At 36.7% G+C, this 17,476-nt stretch overlaps 1 protein-coding gene across 1 annotated transcript in view; it reads right to left on the minus strand.

Moving 5' to 3' along the window:
* Positions 1-17,476, minus strand: part of LOC109092473 (lipopolysaccharide-responsive and beige-like anchor protein) — a 251,762-nt gene that overhangs the window by 126,328 nt on the left and 107,958 nt on the right. Inside the window, exon 34 of the mRNA XM_042716239.1 lies at positions 3,639-3,703. Coding sequence (XP_042572173.1) covers positions 3,639-3,703 — 65 coding nt within the window. The remainder of the gene's footprint in view (positions 1-3,638; positions 3,704-17,476) is intronic.

Raw genomic sequence — 17,476 nt, forward strand, 5'->3', positions numbered from 1 at the left:
AAAGAAAAAATTTAATTAGTTGATAACCTTCAGTTGATAACCAGAAAAATTTAAATATACAACACAGAATTTCTGGGGGGGGGGGGGGGGGGGGGGGGGGGGGGGGATTGCGTCTGCTCTCTCTAAATGAGGAGATAAACACATGAACAACATCTCCAAAACTGCTCTGAGAATCCATAAGGTTTGTTTTGAATAAAAAATATGGTAAGAAAAAATAAAACAATTCATAGGGCCCTAAACGTAATTTTTGTTAAACTTTTAATAAACTGATGTGAAAATGTTTCATGATTTTAATTCATTAAACTTGCTTTTTGATTAATAAAATTTAATTTAATTATTAAAAAGGAGTCTAGAAAAATAAAAACGGAAAAAAAAAACAGAATCCAGAAAAATTCAAATGGAAGAAAACGGAATTTGGAAAAAATTAAACGGAATTTAGTATAAAAATAAAACGGATTTCATAGGGCCCTACTTAAGATATTCTTGAGCATGAAATCATTTTAGTGCTGAATGATTTGGGGAAAAAACTGGGTGTTCATACTTTTTACAAAAACCAACTCGAACTTGGAAATAACAGTACAAAATAAATATGGTAAAATAAAAGATTAATAAACAGTTTTACTGTACTGTAAAATCACAAAACTAATATTTTCATCTTAATTTATTCATTTTCAAATGGTAAACCAGTAAGCTTTTATTTTGACCGGCAAATCAAAATTTCAAATCAAAATCAAAATAGTGCTGGCAGTATCAGAATGAAGCATGGCACTGTGTGTTCATATACATGAATATAAATGAACCAAGCCATTCTCAGACGCTAAAATACTGTATCATGTCAAATCTAATATTGGCAATAAATGATGTTGTGTTGTGTAAATCACACATCCCTAATAAAGAATACTGCACATAAATTTCATTGTAAATTACTTGACATTGACTACGTTTACATGGACATCAGTAATATAATTATTTACCTTATTCTGAATAAGACAATATTACGATTAAGGTGTTTACATGAGTTGCTTTTAGAATATTCCTTATATGTTCCTGTTTTAGGCTATAGTACCCTCCAGAATTTCACATATAAACATATAGTTCGTCTTCATTATGATGTCATATACAGTTTTGGGTGTTTCATTTTAAATTTACTGAAAGCGTCAAGTGCAGTTAATTATTTATCACGCTATACATGCAAACAGACGGCCGCGTTGTTGAAGCCATTCTTTTGTTGCCGTCAAACGGTTAACCCCTGCCGTCTGTGTATCCTATCGCAAAATGTGGTGAAAAGTCCTACACAACAGTAATAATGTGATTAAGGTGTGTACATGTCTTTACTGCACTTCAATAATGAGAATAAAATAGGAATACTACACATGGCTTAATTCGATTAGCGTTTACTTCGATAAAGAATTTAGCCGGATTAAGGTAATCAAAAATCTCTGTTTACATGTAGATTCAGAGTATTGTCTTAATCGTATTAAAATATGTTGTCCACGTAAACGTACTGAAAGTTCACAAAATAGCAAAAATGGGGACCTTCAACATCCCTCAAGTGTTAATCTGTGAAATCAGTTTTACTGATTTAATAACACAGTTGTTAGGCCATCAAAGTGTCAACAGTACGCTAAACCAACTTAACTAAATCATGTAAAACAAGCAGAAAATCATATTTAGCACGGCAGCTAAAACCACCCCCACTGAAAACAGCCAGCGATTGATTTGTAAACGATATGCATCTAACAAGATACGGATGCAGGGGGTGTGGAGATGGGGGCACATTTCAACCCGGCTCATGTTTCTACATATGTAAGAACAGCCTTCCTTGGATAAACATACACACACACAGACACACACTGCTTCTTATCACAGGCCATCTGATGATTACAGGGGCTGATGGGAGATCAAACGAATCCTGCTTTTACTGCTACTGTTTGTCAGCCCTCATCAAAACCCGAAGCTGTTCTGTCCATCTCAGAGTCTTGTTTGTAAATCAGCATTGTTTTTTCTGTCCATGGTGCCCTGGGTTAGCACAGACGGGGAGGAACCTGATCTTGAAACAGCACATTTGCACCCCGGGCAGATTTGTGAACAACACAAGCCGTGGCCCAATAAAACATCGCCCCTAGGGACAGAGACGAGTCTCTCAGCAGGTCAGGAGGCTCAGGCCTCTGCAAAGTGGAAGAATAACAGGCAGAGGGTGGAGGGCTGAAACTTGAGCCTGGTGTGTCAGTGGTGGGCAGCGGGGGAGCGGACGTGCCAGGGACTCTGCAGTGACCCTCTCCCACCCCTCTCACCCCGACTGCCATCAATAACAGCCCGCTCTCTGTGACTGCCCTTCTCTCTATCACCCTTTCGCTTTCCTGTCTTTCTTTATCTGTTTTTACTTAAGTTATGATATGACAGTCTGTAGAAATAAGACAAAAAATACCTAAATGTACCATTATTTTAACATGGTAGTTTATACCATGGTAATATCATGTTAGTGCTTGGTTATATTCTACAGCTACAGTGTATAATAACATTACATAATTAATATTTATTACATTATAATGAATGACAATGACAAATAAGAAAAATCTATCTTATTTATCATGTTTATCATTTACCAACATTTTTTAAAGGCATGCTTTGCAATTTGCATTGGCTTCTGCGCACTGATTTTAAAACCTCTCATCTCTTTGTGACTTTAGTACATGCCTTCTCATTCTCATTAAGCTCTTTTAAAAGAACTTTTCTTGGTTAAACTTTTTTTTTTACACAATTTAGAATAATTTAATGAATCTTTACAAAAAAAATGTGAATCACATCATTGATCCATCTAAGTACAATGGAATTATCACCTAATATAATCACTGCACTGCCATAGATTTAGCTCTTTTCTTTAGGCTTAGAAAGAATTCAAAGTGTTATAAACTCCATTATAGAAAATCAACTTTACTTTGAAAACACTAATTCAGAATTGATCCTATTCATTTTAGCGGAGTAGGAATTATAATGACATATATGATATGCACTTCTACAGCTATGATTACATATCTCTCTGACAGGTGCTGGTGTGACAGATGTTGTCTAAACCCTGACCCTGCTTTTCAAAAAAAAAAAAAAACGTATGTTTGAAAAAGAGCTGTAAAAATGGCCAGCAGTGAAGGTGGAGAAGCCTCAGTGCATCACTGCATTCATTAGCATTTCTGAAGCGCTCATCAGCACAGCAGCATTCATTAACATGAATTTCCATTGCTAACATAGAAATGAGAGCCATCTGAAAGATCTAAGGGCTTGAAATTGAAGACAGATCCTTCCATCCCAAAGGGAGTCTGAGTAAAAGAGTCCAACAGATGATACATAAACCCGTCTGAAAACAGCAAGATACGAGAAAGATTTCCCAAGAGGTGGGCGAGAAACGAAGGCGCTGCTGCCCTCTCAGAAAGCCTCTCTGAAACACATGGGAACCCACGGGAACAAACCATGTTATTGACAAGACGCCTTGAACTCCAGGTCACCCTGTTGATCCCCTTTCCACATTACATTGATTTCCTCCCAAATAGAATCTGATTGTACACACGCGACGTAGCGTTGTAGGCCAGGAGATAATGAGGAGGCTGCTAACAAAGGGTCAGAGGACGGGATTAGATAATTACCTGCCCTCGTTCACAAGCTCAATGAAGGCCAAGCCCGCGTTCTTCTGGATGGAATTCTGCCACTCCTGTGGAGAGAAATAAAAGGGAATTTACACTCAATTCATACAACAAGCAGAGAAAGGAAGGTTGGGTTTCATCAGAATAAACATCCACATGTCAGTAATATGTAAGGATTAAAATGAACCCCAACATCAGGTTTAAGTTTTCAGTTTTATTCTCTCTGGGTTCAATTTGTAATAATAACCAAATGGCTGTTTACTACATTATCCCACTGATTACCAAATAAATACATGAACATGAAATACAAAATAAATTATTTGAGAAGCAAACAAGCACATTGTCATAATAGAGATACTGGGGTTCAAATATACAGTTTAGTGAACATTTAAAAGAATAGTTCACTCAAAAATGAAAATTCTGTCATTAATAACTCACCTTTTGTCGTTCCAAATCCGTAAGATCTTCGGAACACAAAGTAAGATATTTTTAATGAAATCCGAGAGCTTTCTGACCCTGTTACATTGCTGTCTATGCAAGGTCAGAAAGCTCTCAGATTTCATCAAAAATATCTTTATTTGTGTTCTAAAGATGAACAAAGGTCTTGATAAGACATGATAGTGAGGAATTCATGACAGAATTTTTATTTTTGTGTGAACTATCCGTTTAACAGCAGATTGATATGACTGACCAATCAGAATCACACACTGGAGAGTCACAATATTTTCGAAAAAACTATATTTATTTTACATTGTAGAGGCACTATTTGTACTATTTGTGACTGTTTTGAAACTGATGTTTTATGCTTACTTTTGTTTTTCATGTAATAATTAAATAATTTACTATCACTACTTAGATTACAGAATGTATAGTTTTACACTTGAAAAATATCAATTATTAAAATGGTAACAAAAAGTTTATAAATACCATTAAATTCAACTCAATTTGAGCAGCTGAGTCCTTAGCTATCTTTAAGAAATGGTAAAAGACATCTCTTCCATCTACACTTGACCATCTAACACTAAGCACGTTCTATTTCTATTTTATCTATTTGTTTTCTTTTTATTTATGTTAATAAATAAATGAATAAAACTAAAATTTACCCTCTAATACTACCAATCTCTATTCTGTTTCTATTGTATCTACATGTTTTCTTTTTATTTTATTTACTTTTAAAAAAGATCCTTGTTACATGTAATGCATTAGACTAACTGACACGTGTCAGCACTTACATATTATTGCTCTTTGTTGGTTTTGATGGCTTCTATTGTCCTCAGTTGTAAGTCGCATTGGATAAAAGCGTCTACTAAATGACTAAATGGAAAATAAATAATTGTGGTAATATTTTTTTTTTTTTACATTTCTTTTAAATAAAATCCTTTTTTTTTTCTTTTTTTTTTTGGCCAAAACCAAAACAAAAATCTCACACTGAAAAAGTTGCTTTTGGAAGATACTCAAGTTAGTGTACTTGTTTACATTGAGAGAACAGTATAAGCTTTAGAAATGTGAAAAATAAAAATGAAGAAAAATAGCAGATTTTTAAAATTGTGTCATAGCTGTAATTTTGCCAAAGTGTAACATAGAATTATTACTGAAATGTATTTATCATGCATCAACTTATTTAGCCTAAGCAAATCAAGGGTGTCATTTCAGTTCAGAAAAGTTTCATTTTAATTGAATTTCCATCACACAATGTGATTAAACAACATTTGGTGGAAATGACACGATGGTGGGAATTCTCAGAAGAAAAAAGGTGTACGAGTATGTGTCTACAGATGCTGGAAGTGGAACAGAAGCTGGTTCTATCATCATCAAACTATTCAGAGGAAGGGATCACTGAGGGGAGGAAGAAAGAAAGGGAAACCGTCATCTAACATGTTTATATTGTATCCTCAATGTCCGAGATTGCATTTAAACAAGCACACTGCTCACAAATTTTAACAGGTCTCACCCGGTTGTTGTAAAAGGTGTTAGTCTAAACAACTCCTGAAACCACAGCTTTCAGTGATGTTTAATAGCCTAGGAGTGAGACCGAATCACTGACGTTTTTCACAGCTGCGCCAACCTTTCAACACTTCCCTGTGATCGTCTCAAGAATAATAATAACAACCAGGTCATGAGTATGTACAAAGTCGCTCATGTATTCTCGAGGGCTCTTTTCACAGAGAGACTGCATCATGGAGACAGGAGCATAACGGTCCGACCCTAATGTCTCATTTGTTTCGGCCAATAGAGAGTGCTTCTAGGTTGAGGTGCTACACAAGCAATAGTTTCATAATGATGATGATTTATTTTTAATCCCCTGCCCATTCCTAGGGTCATAAAAAGAAAATGAAACAGAGAAAATGCACATGCTTATAAAGAAGAAAATATTTCACCATCCATAGGGGAGATGAAGTAAAGTGAGGCTGAAACCAAAATAAACAAGAATTTAAAATGGAAATAACTGTACGTGTTTATCTATTCTAGAGGGTTTGTACAGCTTTACTTTACTTTGGTATCTCCAGCATTCAAATATTTGCGTAACCATATTATAGTAAATCTTAAACCAATGTCTGGTTAGTCCCTATTCATCATTCAATTACCAAAGCAGTACGCTCTTTTGTGTCAGCTGCGCTGCGCTGTTGCGCTGTTTTCTTTCAAACCAAAGTGAAAATACACATTAAAAACATATTCTTGTGGTGCGACTGACATAGAAGAGCGTACGCCGCCTGTGTACTGCTCAGATTTGCCAAAATGGCACTACGCTGATTTGGAGAGACACAGCGGAGAGGAATTGTTGAATAAAGTTATTATAGTTTTCTTCGTGTACAAAAAGTATTCGTCGCTTCATAACGTTACGGTTGAATCACTGATGGCAGATGGACTATTCTGTTGATGCTTCTCATACTTTCCTGGACCTTGACGGTGTTACTTATTTGGCAGTCTATGGGACAGTCTCAAGCCTCCCGGTTTTCATCCAAAATATCTTAAATTGTGTTCCGAAGACGAACAAAGCTTTTACGGGTTTGGAACGACATAGGGGTAAGTGAATAATGGCAAAATTTTCATTTTGGGATGGGGTATCCCTTTATGAAACATCACATCAGCTGGGTTATTAGGTTATTTGGCTGCTATTACTTTAACCTGTTAACCCGCACCTAGACGCGGGCATAATGAACTCTCTTTGTTTGCACGTGTCAATGTTTACGAATAGATTAAATGAAACGGGACAAAATTAATCTTGACAAACTATATACTGTATCACTATAAAGATCTAAGCCTCAAGCATTGGCGACAGATCCCTGTTTTTCAATGGAAAGCTTATAAAGAATGTATTTGCTAAATTTGTGTAAGGAGTACACATCAAAACATGAAGAAACAAAATCCAGTACATACCAGATTCATTGTAATAACGAGTCATAAACACATCCACATCTCATAGAGCATGTTTAGTCCAACGAAGCAATAATGTTGTAATATGGATGATAATTCCTTTGTTTACATTTCAGTTCTTCAGGGACAGTATTGTTTGTGTCCGTTATGTGTCTCACGCAGGCAGTCTGCAAGCTCTAACCTGTTAACATGGGAGCCGAAATAAAAACGGACACGCCACGCAGCTGAGACGCTTACGCCACGCATCCAGTGTGTCACCGGCCTTAGGCTTTTTCTTTATTTTTATTTTTATTTTTCAACATCTTTTATATATGTGTGAGTGTGTTTTATGGGGAATGTGCCTGTATCGGCATGATTACCATCTGTTTGAGCGCAAATGAGCACGCTATTACTGTGTAATCACAGTGATCAATGTGAACGCCGTCTATATGAATAGAGTGTGATTATTGACTTTATGGCGCATTTGTATGATTACCATCTCTATAACTGGCCATCAGCACATCAGCATGTGATAACTGACTATATGAGCAGAAATCATTGTAAATGCTGCATTTCTAGCAATCTCAGGATGTACTGTAATTGGCATACCTAGTTAAATCTTTTTTATTTTTCTTATTTATTTTTCTTACTCAAATTTTTCTTATTGTATTTTTCTAGTGCTCAAAAAAATCACTTATATGATGTCTAAGATTATGTCTATTGTTTTATAATTGAAAATTATGCAGTGGTATGTTTAATGACTAAAATAGTTTGTAGAACCCTTCAATACAGTTGGTAAATATTTTCTATATTTGGGGGGGAGGTGACTAGACATAGTATCAGAAAAATGGTTTCAGGAATCTCATTTTTCATGATATCTTCTTCAGATTTGAAATAGAAACTCATGAGACATGTGACTTTCAACCCATTACTTTTCTAGATGCTCCAGGACTGATTTCATGTATTTTTTATGTCAAATAAAAAATAAAAAAAAATCACTGTGGTACAATTTTTTCAAGGCACTTCAGTGTGTATAACTTTTAATATTTTTGAGCATTATCAACTCGGGTTGATAAAAAATTAAAGCCCAAAGGGTCTTCTTTCCAAAGACACCAAAATTATGTGTGTAACACACTGAAGTAAGGAACTGTTGCAATTTTCAAAAGTTAGGTAGGGCCATAATGGGGGGTCTGGTTAACAGGTTAAGAGCTGCCACTGCTGAACGTAATGCATGTCTGACATGCATGCTCATAGTTTCATTAGCTTCAATATAAAATTATAAAGCCTACAGCGCACGCAAGTGCATTTTTGCATGCGACTGAAGAGCATGCGCTACGAGCACAGTATAGCTTCTGACAAGACAGGACTTTTTTTTTTTTACTTAATTATGGCCTGACAACATCTTATCTGACTGCAGTTTACTGTTTTTCTACTGAAGCTGCCTTGTCACCTGTACCGTTTCCATCCTTGTTTGATTAGCGCCTGATGCTGAGGTGAAGCTGAGGTGTGTATCTGAAAATTATCTTGTTTGATGTGGTCATAAAGACATTCTGCATCTAAATAAACAATTCTTGTCAAGAAAAAAGAGACAGAAGCAGCAGTTGTGAGTGGGGTGGCCAACCCTCCGCCCCTGCGTTAAATACAGAGTTCTGGCATGAAACCTTTAGATGGCGCAGTTCGATAGGTCTAACTCAATCTGACCTAATGACATCATTATCACAGGGCAAAGCTAATTGGTTTTCTCCTGTATCAGTAGCCAATGAGCTCACCACTCAATATCCAAATACCTGGCTTTTGTTTGCTGTAGCAGTCTGCAGCACACTTCAGAAACCCTCCACCATCCCCAGCTCCACCTGTATAGCTCTGCTACAAGGTGATTCATGTATGCTATAGGGGTTATTCATATGTGTTATATGTGCAGCAGCAGTATTTCCTACATGCTCACAGCTGAATGTTGTGGATGTATTGGCACTAGCAAGTCTCGGTACATTGTACACAGGGTTCATGGAATATTGTGGGATAAGAAAGGTGAAGGGTGAGGTTTAATGAAATCGGGACAGGACAGAGGAAGTTTTTTTAAACATTTAACCAGCTAAAGTTCAGTAGACAACGCTGTTGAGAAAAACTGCACATATACTAGGATCCTTTGTTAGGAGTAAACATATCCAAAGCTGTCATCAACCAAACACACAAATACGTTTTCACTACAAAGATAAATCAATGTTCGATGGGTGAGGGAAAGGCATTATTCTTTAATTAAAGGAAGCAATGACCCCAATCAAAAAGCCTTAATGATCAGTGCTGTGTGTTGAGGACAAGGCTGACGGTTATTGGATTTCAACCAGTCATTCTGATAGGACCCTGATACGGTTTTATGGTATCCAATACTGTTTCCATTCTGACCTGATGAGAGGATACAGGCAGCCATTTGTGACCTTTCAACTCTGACCCTGACCTAAGAGAGGTGCTTCTACAACCCAGCCACCTCTGCCCCAGTCCTGTCGTTACAGCAACCACTCACGCTGATCCATTCATGCCATCAAGACCGGGATTGTTTCCTAAGATAGGACATGACTTTTATCAGCCACACGGACAGCACCTGGGAAAGTTTGTATCGTAAAGATAAACTCACACTGATAACCAAACCAGTCTTACACTCTTCATCAAGGACATTTATAATTGAGCCGTTTCCTTCAAGTCTCAATAAACCAACAAAGACCAGCATATAGGGAACAATTCCTCATGGTTGAATCTGTCAGTTTTACTTTTATTGAATATGAGGTACTATATACCTGATTGAGGGTCAATCTTGTGTACACTGATCCTGGACATGCAACTCAAAATGTGTAACACGCTGCAAAAAATTCCTGATTTTAATGAATAACATCATCTTGCTTTCCGGTAAAAAGGATCTACACATCCTTGAAACAAGATAATTTATTTCTGTATGAAACAGAAGGAATAGCTTCCAGAAAAAGCATCTTTAATATAATTGTATTTTTTCTTGTTCTTTTGGAAGATTACATTCATTCATTCATTGCCAATTCTCACTTGGTTCTTAATCAAGGAGGAAAAAACCTTTTCAATTTTACTGATTAAGAAAATTATTATTATTATAATAATTTTTAGAGATTATAAAACACTAATCATAGTTAAAAAAAAGAAGAAGAAGAAGATAAATTATGGGGAGAATCAAAACAGTCAATTCTAACAAATTATGCACATAAAATACGTACAAATTAATGTCTTCCTCAACATGAATGAATGGCCAAAATATTTTAATGTTAAAAACATTAAATTCAAGGAGATAATGCTGCACAATTAGCAATTATGTTATGTCATACTGTAATTGCTCCTGAGTGATGAAAAGCTCAATGCTATATGTGAGTCTATGTGATGGAAACAGAAGCTTGTAACAGGACCAAGGAAATGCAGAGGGAGACAAAGAAAGACCTGATGATGCTCTTAAAAAGGACTTGGTTTTGTCTGCATCATGTGTGTATGATTAACATTCTGAGCACATTCGTAAACAAAATCAAAGTTGTGTGCCCATATAAAAAACATATTGCTTAACGCTCTCACCTCCCCACCACTATGGTTTAAATGAATGCTTTAATTTACTGATTTAAAATATATATATATATATATATATATATATATATATATATATATATATACTTTTCTTCTGAGACACAAAAACATCATGTTTTGCATTCCTTAAAGTCGTCATCCAATGAGCCATACTTTTGTTTAGTTTTGCTATGATAATTACTGTGGCACTGCATTCCTAATCACTGCTGATTAAGAGAACGCAATTACCCTCAAACTAAAACACAACTGAAACAACCCAGACCTACAATGCCACATTTTGCTTCATCCACACTGGCAAGGCCAAGGAAATGTGCACAGCGTTTGGCTTCGTTCATTGAAAATAAACAAGTCGCTCTCTAGTTTCCAACCCATCAGTTATAATCACAAGTATTTGTTTGTTTTCTGCAGGCAGGGGGATTGAAGCTCAGATGAAACAAAAAAATTATCCGTCACATGGAAGAGCGCTGTTTCAGATCATAACGAGCAGGAGAAGTTTACGTTACGGCTTGTCCGCAGAGCACAAGGCGATATATGGTGGAAAAGTGGCTACTGTAGGGCTTTGATCGACAGAAAGAGATTCTAGATTTAAAATGTCACCCTAGTATTACTTACAGGAAAAACCTTCAGTGAAGTATTTCCACAAAAACAAAACAAAAAAAAAACGATAAAATATGTTTCCATAAAATATGTATTATTGCAACGCTCGGCATGCTGTGATTTAAAAAAAAAAAAAAAAAAAAAAAAAACAACACAACACTGAATAAACTTCAGGTTTGGTGTGTATTTTAAGATATTTATATAAGGCTTTGTATAGTATCTGTATATAGCTCTGTCTTAGCTTTTAATTTTCTTGTAATCTTGTAACATTCTGGCTTGTATACATTAGGAACAGGGTTTTTTCTTGTTATGCTCCAAAATTATCCACACCTTACATTACTACAACACTAATCTGCACATGACAGCTAACTTATTTTAAAATAGAAAGAATAGCAAAATCCTTCTTTGTCTTTTGCCATTTTTTCCTAGAAAACTGTGCAATTAATTTTAATACTCCTGATTATTTTTAATTATATTTATTTTATATTTATTATATTTAATTTATTTTAGCATTGCTTTTCAAGGTGGTTAAATTTTAATGATTGATTTTAATCAATTTTAATTATATTTTCTTAATTATTTTTTATTGTTTTTCATTAAAACACTGCCCTTCAAAGAGGTTATTTTTTAATTATTTTAATATTCATGATTTTTAAAAATTATTTTAATATTGCCTTTCAAGATGGTTTAATGTTGAGGTGTTAAAACTTCAGGTCGACTTCAATCAACTCATCGTAATATCAAAATGGTATCTGACAGCAGGTCCAGACAGTTTAATTTACTGATGTGACAAGCCGAACACTCTACAAGTCCTGTGCGTGTTCTCAGATGTTATCTCTTCTAAAGCAAACACACAATCCCGTTCGGCCAGTGGCTTGTGTTTCTGTGAGGACACTCCACACAAGCGGACTTTACAAGGGGAGCAAATATTTACTCTGACTACATTTAACGACCACAGAGGATTGCGGTTAAATACACTGATGTGATTAGAAGCTCCTTACGATGAGTTGGGCTTAGAGGTGTCCAAAAACTGCTCATTTATTTAAAGCACAAAAAAAAAAGTTTTTTCTCTCTCTCTCTATCGAAGGTTTAGGAGGTGGGTGATGACTGAAATAATCTAACTTGACAGGAATGATAATAGCGTACATAAATCTTGTTGTTTTCCTTTCTGGGCTAAAGAAATAATGATTATTATATGTTCGACACATGGTGAGAATGCACACAGTGATAATATGAAATTGATTTGTAAATACACATATCCACGTATGTAAATAGTGACACAAAGAAAGCACGTTAGGAAAGAGATTTCTGAATGGGGTATACCAGACTTCCATCGACATACTATCAGGGACTTCAGCATTTAAAGAAAAAAGTTAACACTTTTGGACTGTTAATCCATCGGCACCATTAAAAAAAAAAAAAAAAAAAAACAATTTGCCTCAATATGCCTCTTTCCCAGCCAACAATATTGCAGTCAGAGAGTGAATTAAAAGTCACTCAAGTCGTAAGCTTTCCCCATGCCATTCCCTCTCGCTTCCTGTCAGGAAGAGCCCCCTCTCCGGACGCATAGCTCGCATCGGCAGGGCGCCGGCAGAATTAAGTGCCAGTTGGTGTTAGTGTGTTTTCTCTGGGCCTCCGCGGAGCCCTGCGTTCAAAGAATGCTGAGAGCAATGTTATCCACCGGCACGGAAACCCTCGTGGGTCGTTGTCTGGGGTGGAGGAGGGAAAAATATGGAGAGGGGGAAAGACAACACGTGGCCTGAGCCTGCGCTTGAACCTTGCGTATGTGTTATGCCTCTCAGCGGGGTCTAGGTCCGACTGTGAGATGGGGAGGGAGAAAGATTCAACCTCAGGTTCAACCACATTCCTCTTCACTTCTGCGACATTTATGGAACTTACGAAGTTAAAAATGGGAAGACTACATGAGGCAAAACGGTCTGCACTGCCAATGTCCCCAAATAGCTCTTTAATTTAGAGTTTGCATTAAATATTTTTTCGAGTGCAGGTCAAATACTCTTAGGTAAGTAAGATAAAACTAAGCAACAGTACAATCATACATGGAATATTAGTTGTGTTACTTTCGTTTTAAGAAAAGGCCTGTGTCTTGTAGTCCAAAGCGAGTTATAACATGATTGATAATGGCCATTCAAACACTATGCACCAAAACACATATGGCTACATACCTCATACTCAGCTGAAATGCTGTCATTAAAATAAATCGACAGAGCTATAAAGATCAATTTATATTGTGTTAAAAATGCATGAAGAAGAATGGGAATTGTTGAAGATCTTTCACAGTAGGTCAAATTACACTTAGTAAAGTAAGGGAAAACTAGTTGCTAACCAAATATGTAGAACAGAGTATATATAAATCTTAGAGTAAATCATAGAGTATTCACATGATTTAAATATTCACATTTTTATTGGTTGTTTATATCCATTTGCAGGGTTAAGGCTGATTTATACTTAAGCGTCCGACCTACACCATAGCCTTTACGCCGTAGGCTATGTGTCAGTTTTCATTTATACTTCTGCGTCGTTGTCCGCGTGGGTTGCTGGTATAACCCACAGTATCATGGCAAAAGCCGAAGAAGAAGAAGTGGCTCGTCGGAGAAGTATTATAGCTGGGAAGGCAGCAAACAAATATCAAATCATTAAATAATTATTTAAAACTACAAAAAGGAGACAACAATGGAACAGGAGAAGATATGGCATTCTTTCAATCTCCACAAGGACTTGTACCACGGCAGATCAACATTGTTTGTCGTGGACAACTACTGATGTATGATGCTATGTAGTATAATAAATGATAAGACACTTGTTCTTTGCTGTGTTTTATTTTATATAAGAAGCTGTAACATTAAAATATATTACATATATATATTAGTGCACATTATAAACACACACCAAACTCAAGTACATGCGGAGGAAGGGGTTCTAGCAGACCAATCACAGCGCTTGAAGTCCGTGTAGAATTGACGCGCTGTTAGATTTTTTGAGAAGTGCACGTCAGGCTACGGCGTAGGTCTGACACAGAAGTATAAATCAGCCTTTAGTCTTCTCAAAACAAACTGGCATAATGAGATCATCGCATGTGATGGTTTTCTCTCATATTTTACCAGTAAATATGGGAATCTTGGGCCTCATTCATGAAAAGGAGCAGAACAAATATCTTCTAGTGGTGTATAAATAAGGACATTTGAATACCAGTCTCTGATATTTTAACACTAAGATCGGCCAATAACTGATCCAGACACTAAAGCGTCTGTTATCATACTATAATTACTCTTGAAAATGGCCTTCTTACAATTCATTCACTTTTAAAATGTATATTTTTAAAACAGATCATGAGATCTGTAAAGTAGAGAATCCTTACAGTTGCCAATAATTCACCCTTAGTTAAACCTCGGTCATCACAGGATTAAGAAGCATATCAGTTTAATGACACAAGAACTATCAAGAACTAATTTAAAGACATTTTACACAGAAACCTGAATTTGTTTCACGAACGAGGTCTCATTAACTGGTGTCTTTTTTGACACAGAGAGTGTGCAGCTGAGAAATGATGAAGAGATCGAGAGAACAGACACCGCTGAGGGTTTTCACTGGCCAGTCGACCGATCGATTTCTCTTTCTTTTGCTCTCCCTGCGAGTATTGATCCCAAAGTCACAGTGACTGTAGGGGGTTAAACTCTTGAGCCACTGGCCACTCTCCATCCTCTTCCTAAAGGTCAGAGGTTAAGAAATGCCAAGTGCTCAGGGGGAAGTCAGTGTCTCCAGTATGTAAGGTGCCCATCTGTTTAACAGGTTAACTCTACATTAAAGACTCCCTGGTCAGTATCATCAACAATATCAGGACAGCACATGTGAAACCATTGTGATCAAAGAAAGGAGAGAAAAAAAAATATAGGCAGCTTTTAGGTAGCTTATGAACTAAATACATGAATGGAAAAAAAGTAACATTGTTAAAATGAGAAAACAGACAATACCAATGCAGGCCTTTCGCAAACGTGCCTGAAGATACTGTTTCTTGCTCTTGTACCTCAGCCTTTCCATCATGCGAGGCATTCAGAAGATAAATGTCTTAAAGAATAGATGACCTGACACAAGGTCTGAGCGGTAATGGGTGATATAGGGAAACACGGCTGCCCGAAACCCATATATATCTGACAGACCCAGAGCTATCAGGAGGGCCACTGTCAAGCAGACGAATGAGATGATTTCCAAACCAACTCTGTTCGGGGAGCGGTTTGCAATTGCTTTTCTGATGCTTATATAAAGTAGCATTTAACAAAAGACTCTTTTTGCATGTATTTTCATGCTTATCTACAGTCAAATCCACAACAACTACTGTGTATGAACCGAGCAGCAGCTTCCACTCCAGAGTGTCTCAATGCAGTTGGCATTACTTATTAAAAAGCTGAAACCTTTTTAAGTGATATTCTCCAGCACAACAGCAGGTGCTATATCTTGTTCAGTAAAGCAGTGTGTGTGTGTGTGTGTGTGTGTGTGTGTGTGTGTGTGTGTTGGTTGTCAAAGAGAATTAGGTGGAGTGAAACACAAGGCTTTTACGTGGATGCCTTGAATGGCAAGATGAGGACACTCAAAGATGATCTTCATGTAATATGCAGGACATAATCTGAAGCCCTCTCACTGGCAATTTCCTAAACGAAGCGGATGCATTGATAGCTGTTGTTTTATGCTTATCCTTTCTCTCTCCTCTCACCCACATTTATTATTTTTTTAGTCCTCTGTTCTGCTCTCTCTGTTTTGGTTGAAAGTATTGAAGGAATGGTCTGGGTTTAATGCTAGTTGAGCTTAATCCACATCAATTGTGGCAAAATTGTAAAATTTAAATAACACTAAACTTAAATAACACATTTAAATAACACTAAAGAGTTTGGAAATCATCAAAATCAAAAAATAAATTTCTCCAGCTTTTTACAAGGCAAAAGTACTGACACACAAATGCTGTCAAGCTAATTAATTGCACACATTAATCACTAACATTAACAATAACCTCCATAATCATTATTCCAAATATATTAGAGTATAATATATTAGATATATAGATACGTTCAAATCCATATTTATAAAAGAACAAAGTTAGAAGATGGAATACAAAAAAGACAGAATACAGAAAACTTGCATGTGTCTCACATTGCTCTATACAACTATCAATAAAACACATATAAGTGAAAAGCAATAAACCACTCACTAACATTAACAATAACATCCATAATCATTATGCAAAATATATTAGAGTATAATTTATGAGAAATGCAATAAAATTGCAGTTTAGAATCGCTGTCTAACAGCAGAGCAACCCTCCTGATCCTGAGTGATTAAAAACTAGTCTGTGACCCTAACCTTTGACCTCTAGCCCCAAACCTACTCCATCTTGTACCATAGATATTAATTAGAAAATCTGTGCAGACGGTACCATATCCGCCTGGATTCTATTTTGGGATGAGAAGGAAATGTAAGCAAAAGAAACTAAATCCATCAACATCCTCCCTCTCATCGCCTATTCTGTCAGCAAATACACCACTTCACTTCCTGTCTACGACAACAGCACTTCCTGCGCGGTGATGTCCTGATTAACCACAGGATCAATGGGAGACCCTAAACTTCTTCCAGACTTGTCTCTGTTTTCCAAATAAGAGAAAGAAAAACAATCTTCCACATTCATAAAACAAAATTATCCCCCTACAACCGACTGTAATTTAACTGGGGGTAAACAGGGCTCAAGACCTCATTTGAGCTTCACCGCCTTTTCCACGGTTTCTCCCCCCACAATAAAACTACATTTGCATCAGCTTTGAGAGAATTTAGTCGAGATGATTTATTGAAGTAATCAGCAGCAACGCAGCCTTTTTGTTGCAGCGCCGGGCCTGCAATGTGCCGCCACTGGAACGGGGTTTGGGCCGGAGGCTTTTTTTCAGTGGAGGCAGGCAGAACCCAAATTCTCCCCTTTGATTAGATTAGCATTACACAACAGCGTGACACATATGACAAATAGGTGCATTAGTGCGTGTCATTTATTCCCTCTTTTCTAGATGCTTGGGTTCACAGAGGGACCCCCACCTCACGCCTGACTTCTACAAATATATGACGCCCCGTCTGATGCCTGATCTCTCTGGATTACCTTCAGAGAGGGTTATAGGAGAATGAGAAGGACTTTATTTCTGAAAATAAAAGTGCTAAAGGAAGGGTGCTTGGTTATGTGTATACTTATTTGCATGTAAACCACGATTCATTCTCACCTTTTCCATGGATTGCTAATACTAAATAATTGA

This window comes from Cyprinus carpio, chromosome B1 (genome assembly GCF_018340385.1).
Source record: "Cyprinus carpio isolate SPL01 chromosome B1, ASM1834038v1, whole genome shotgun sequence".
Classification (NCBI taxonomy): Eukaryota; Metazoa; Chordata; class Actinopteri; order Cypriniformes; family Cyprinidae; genus Cyprinus; species Cyprinus carpio.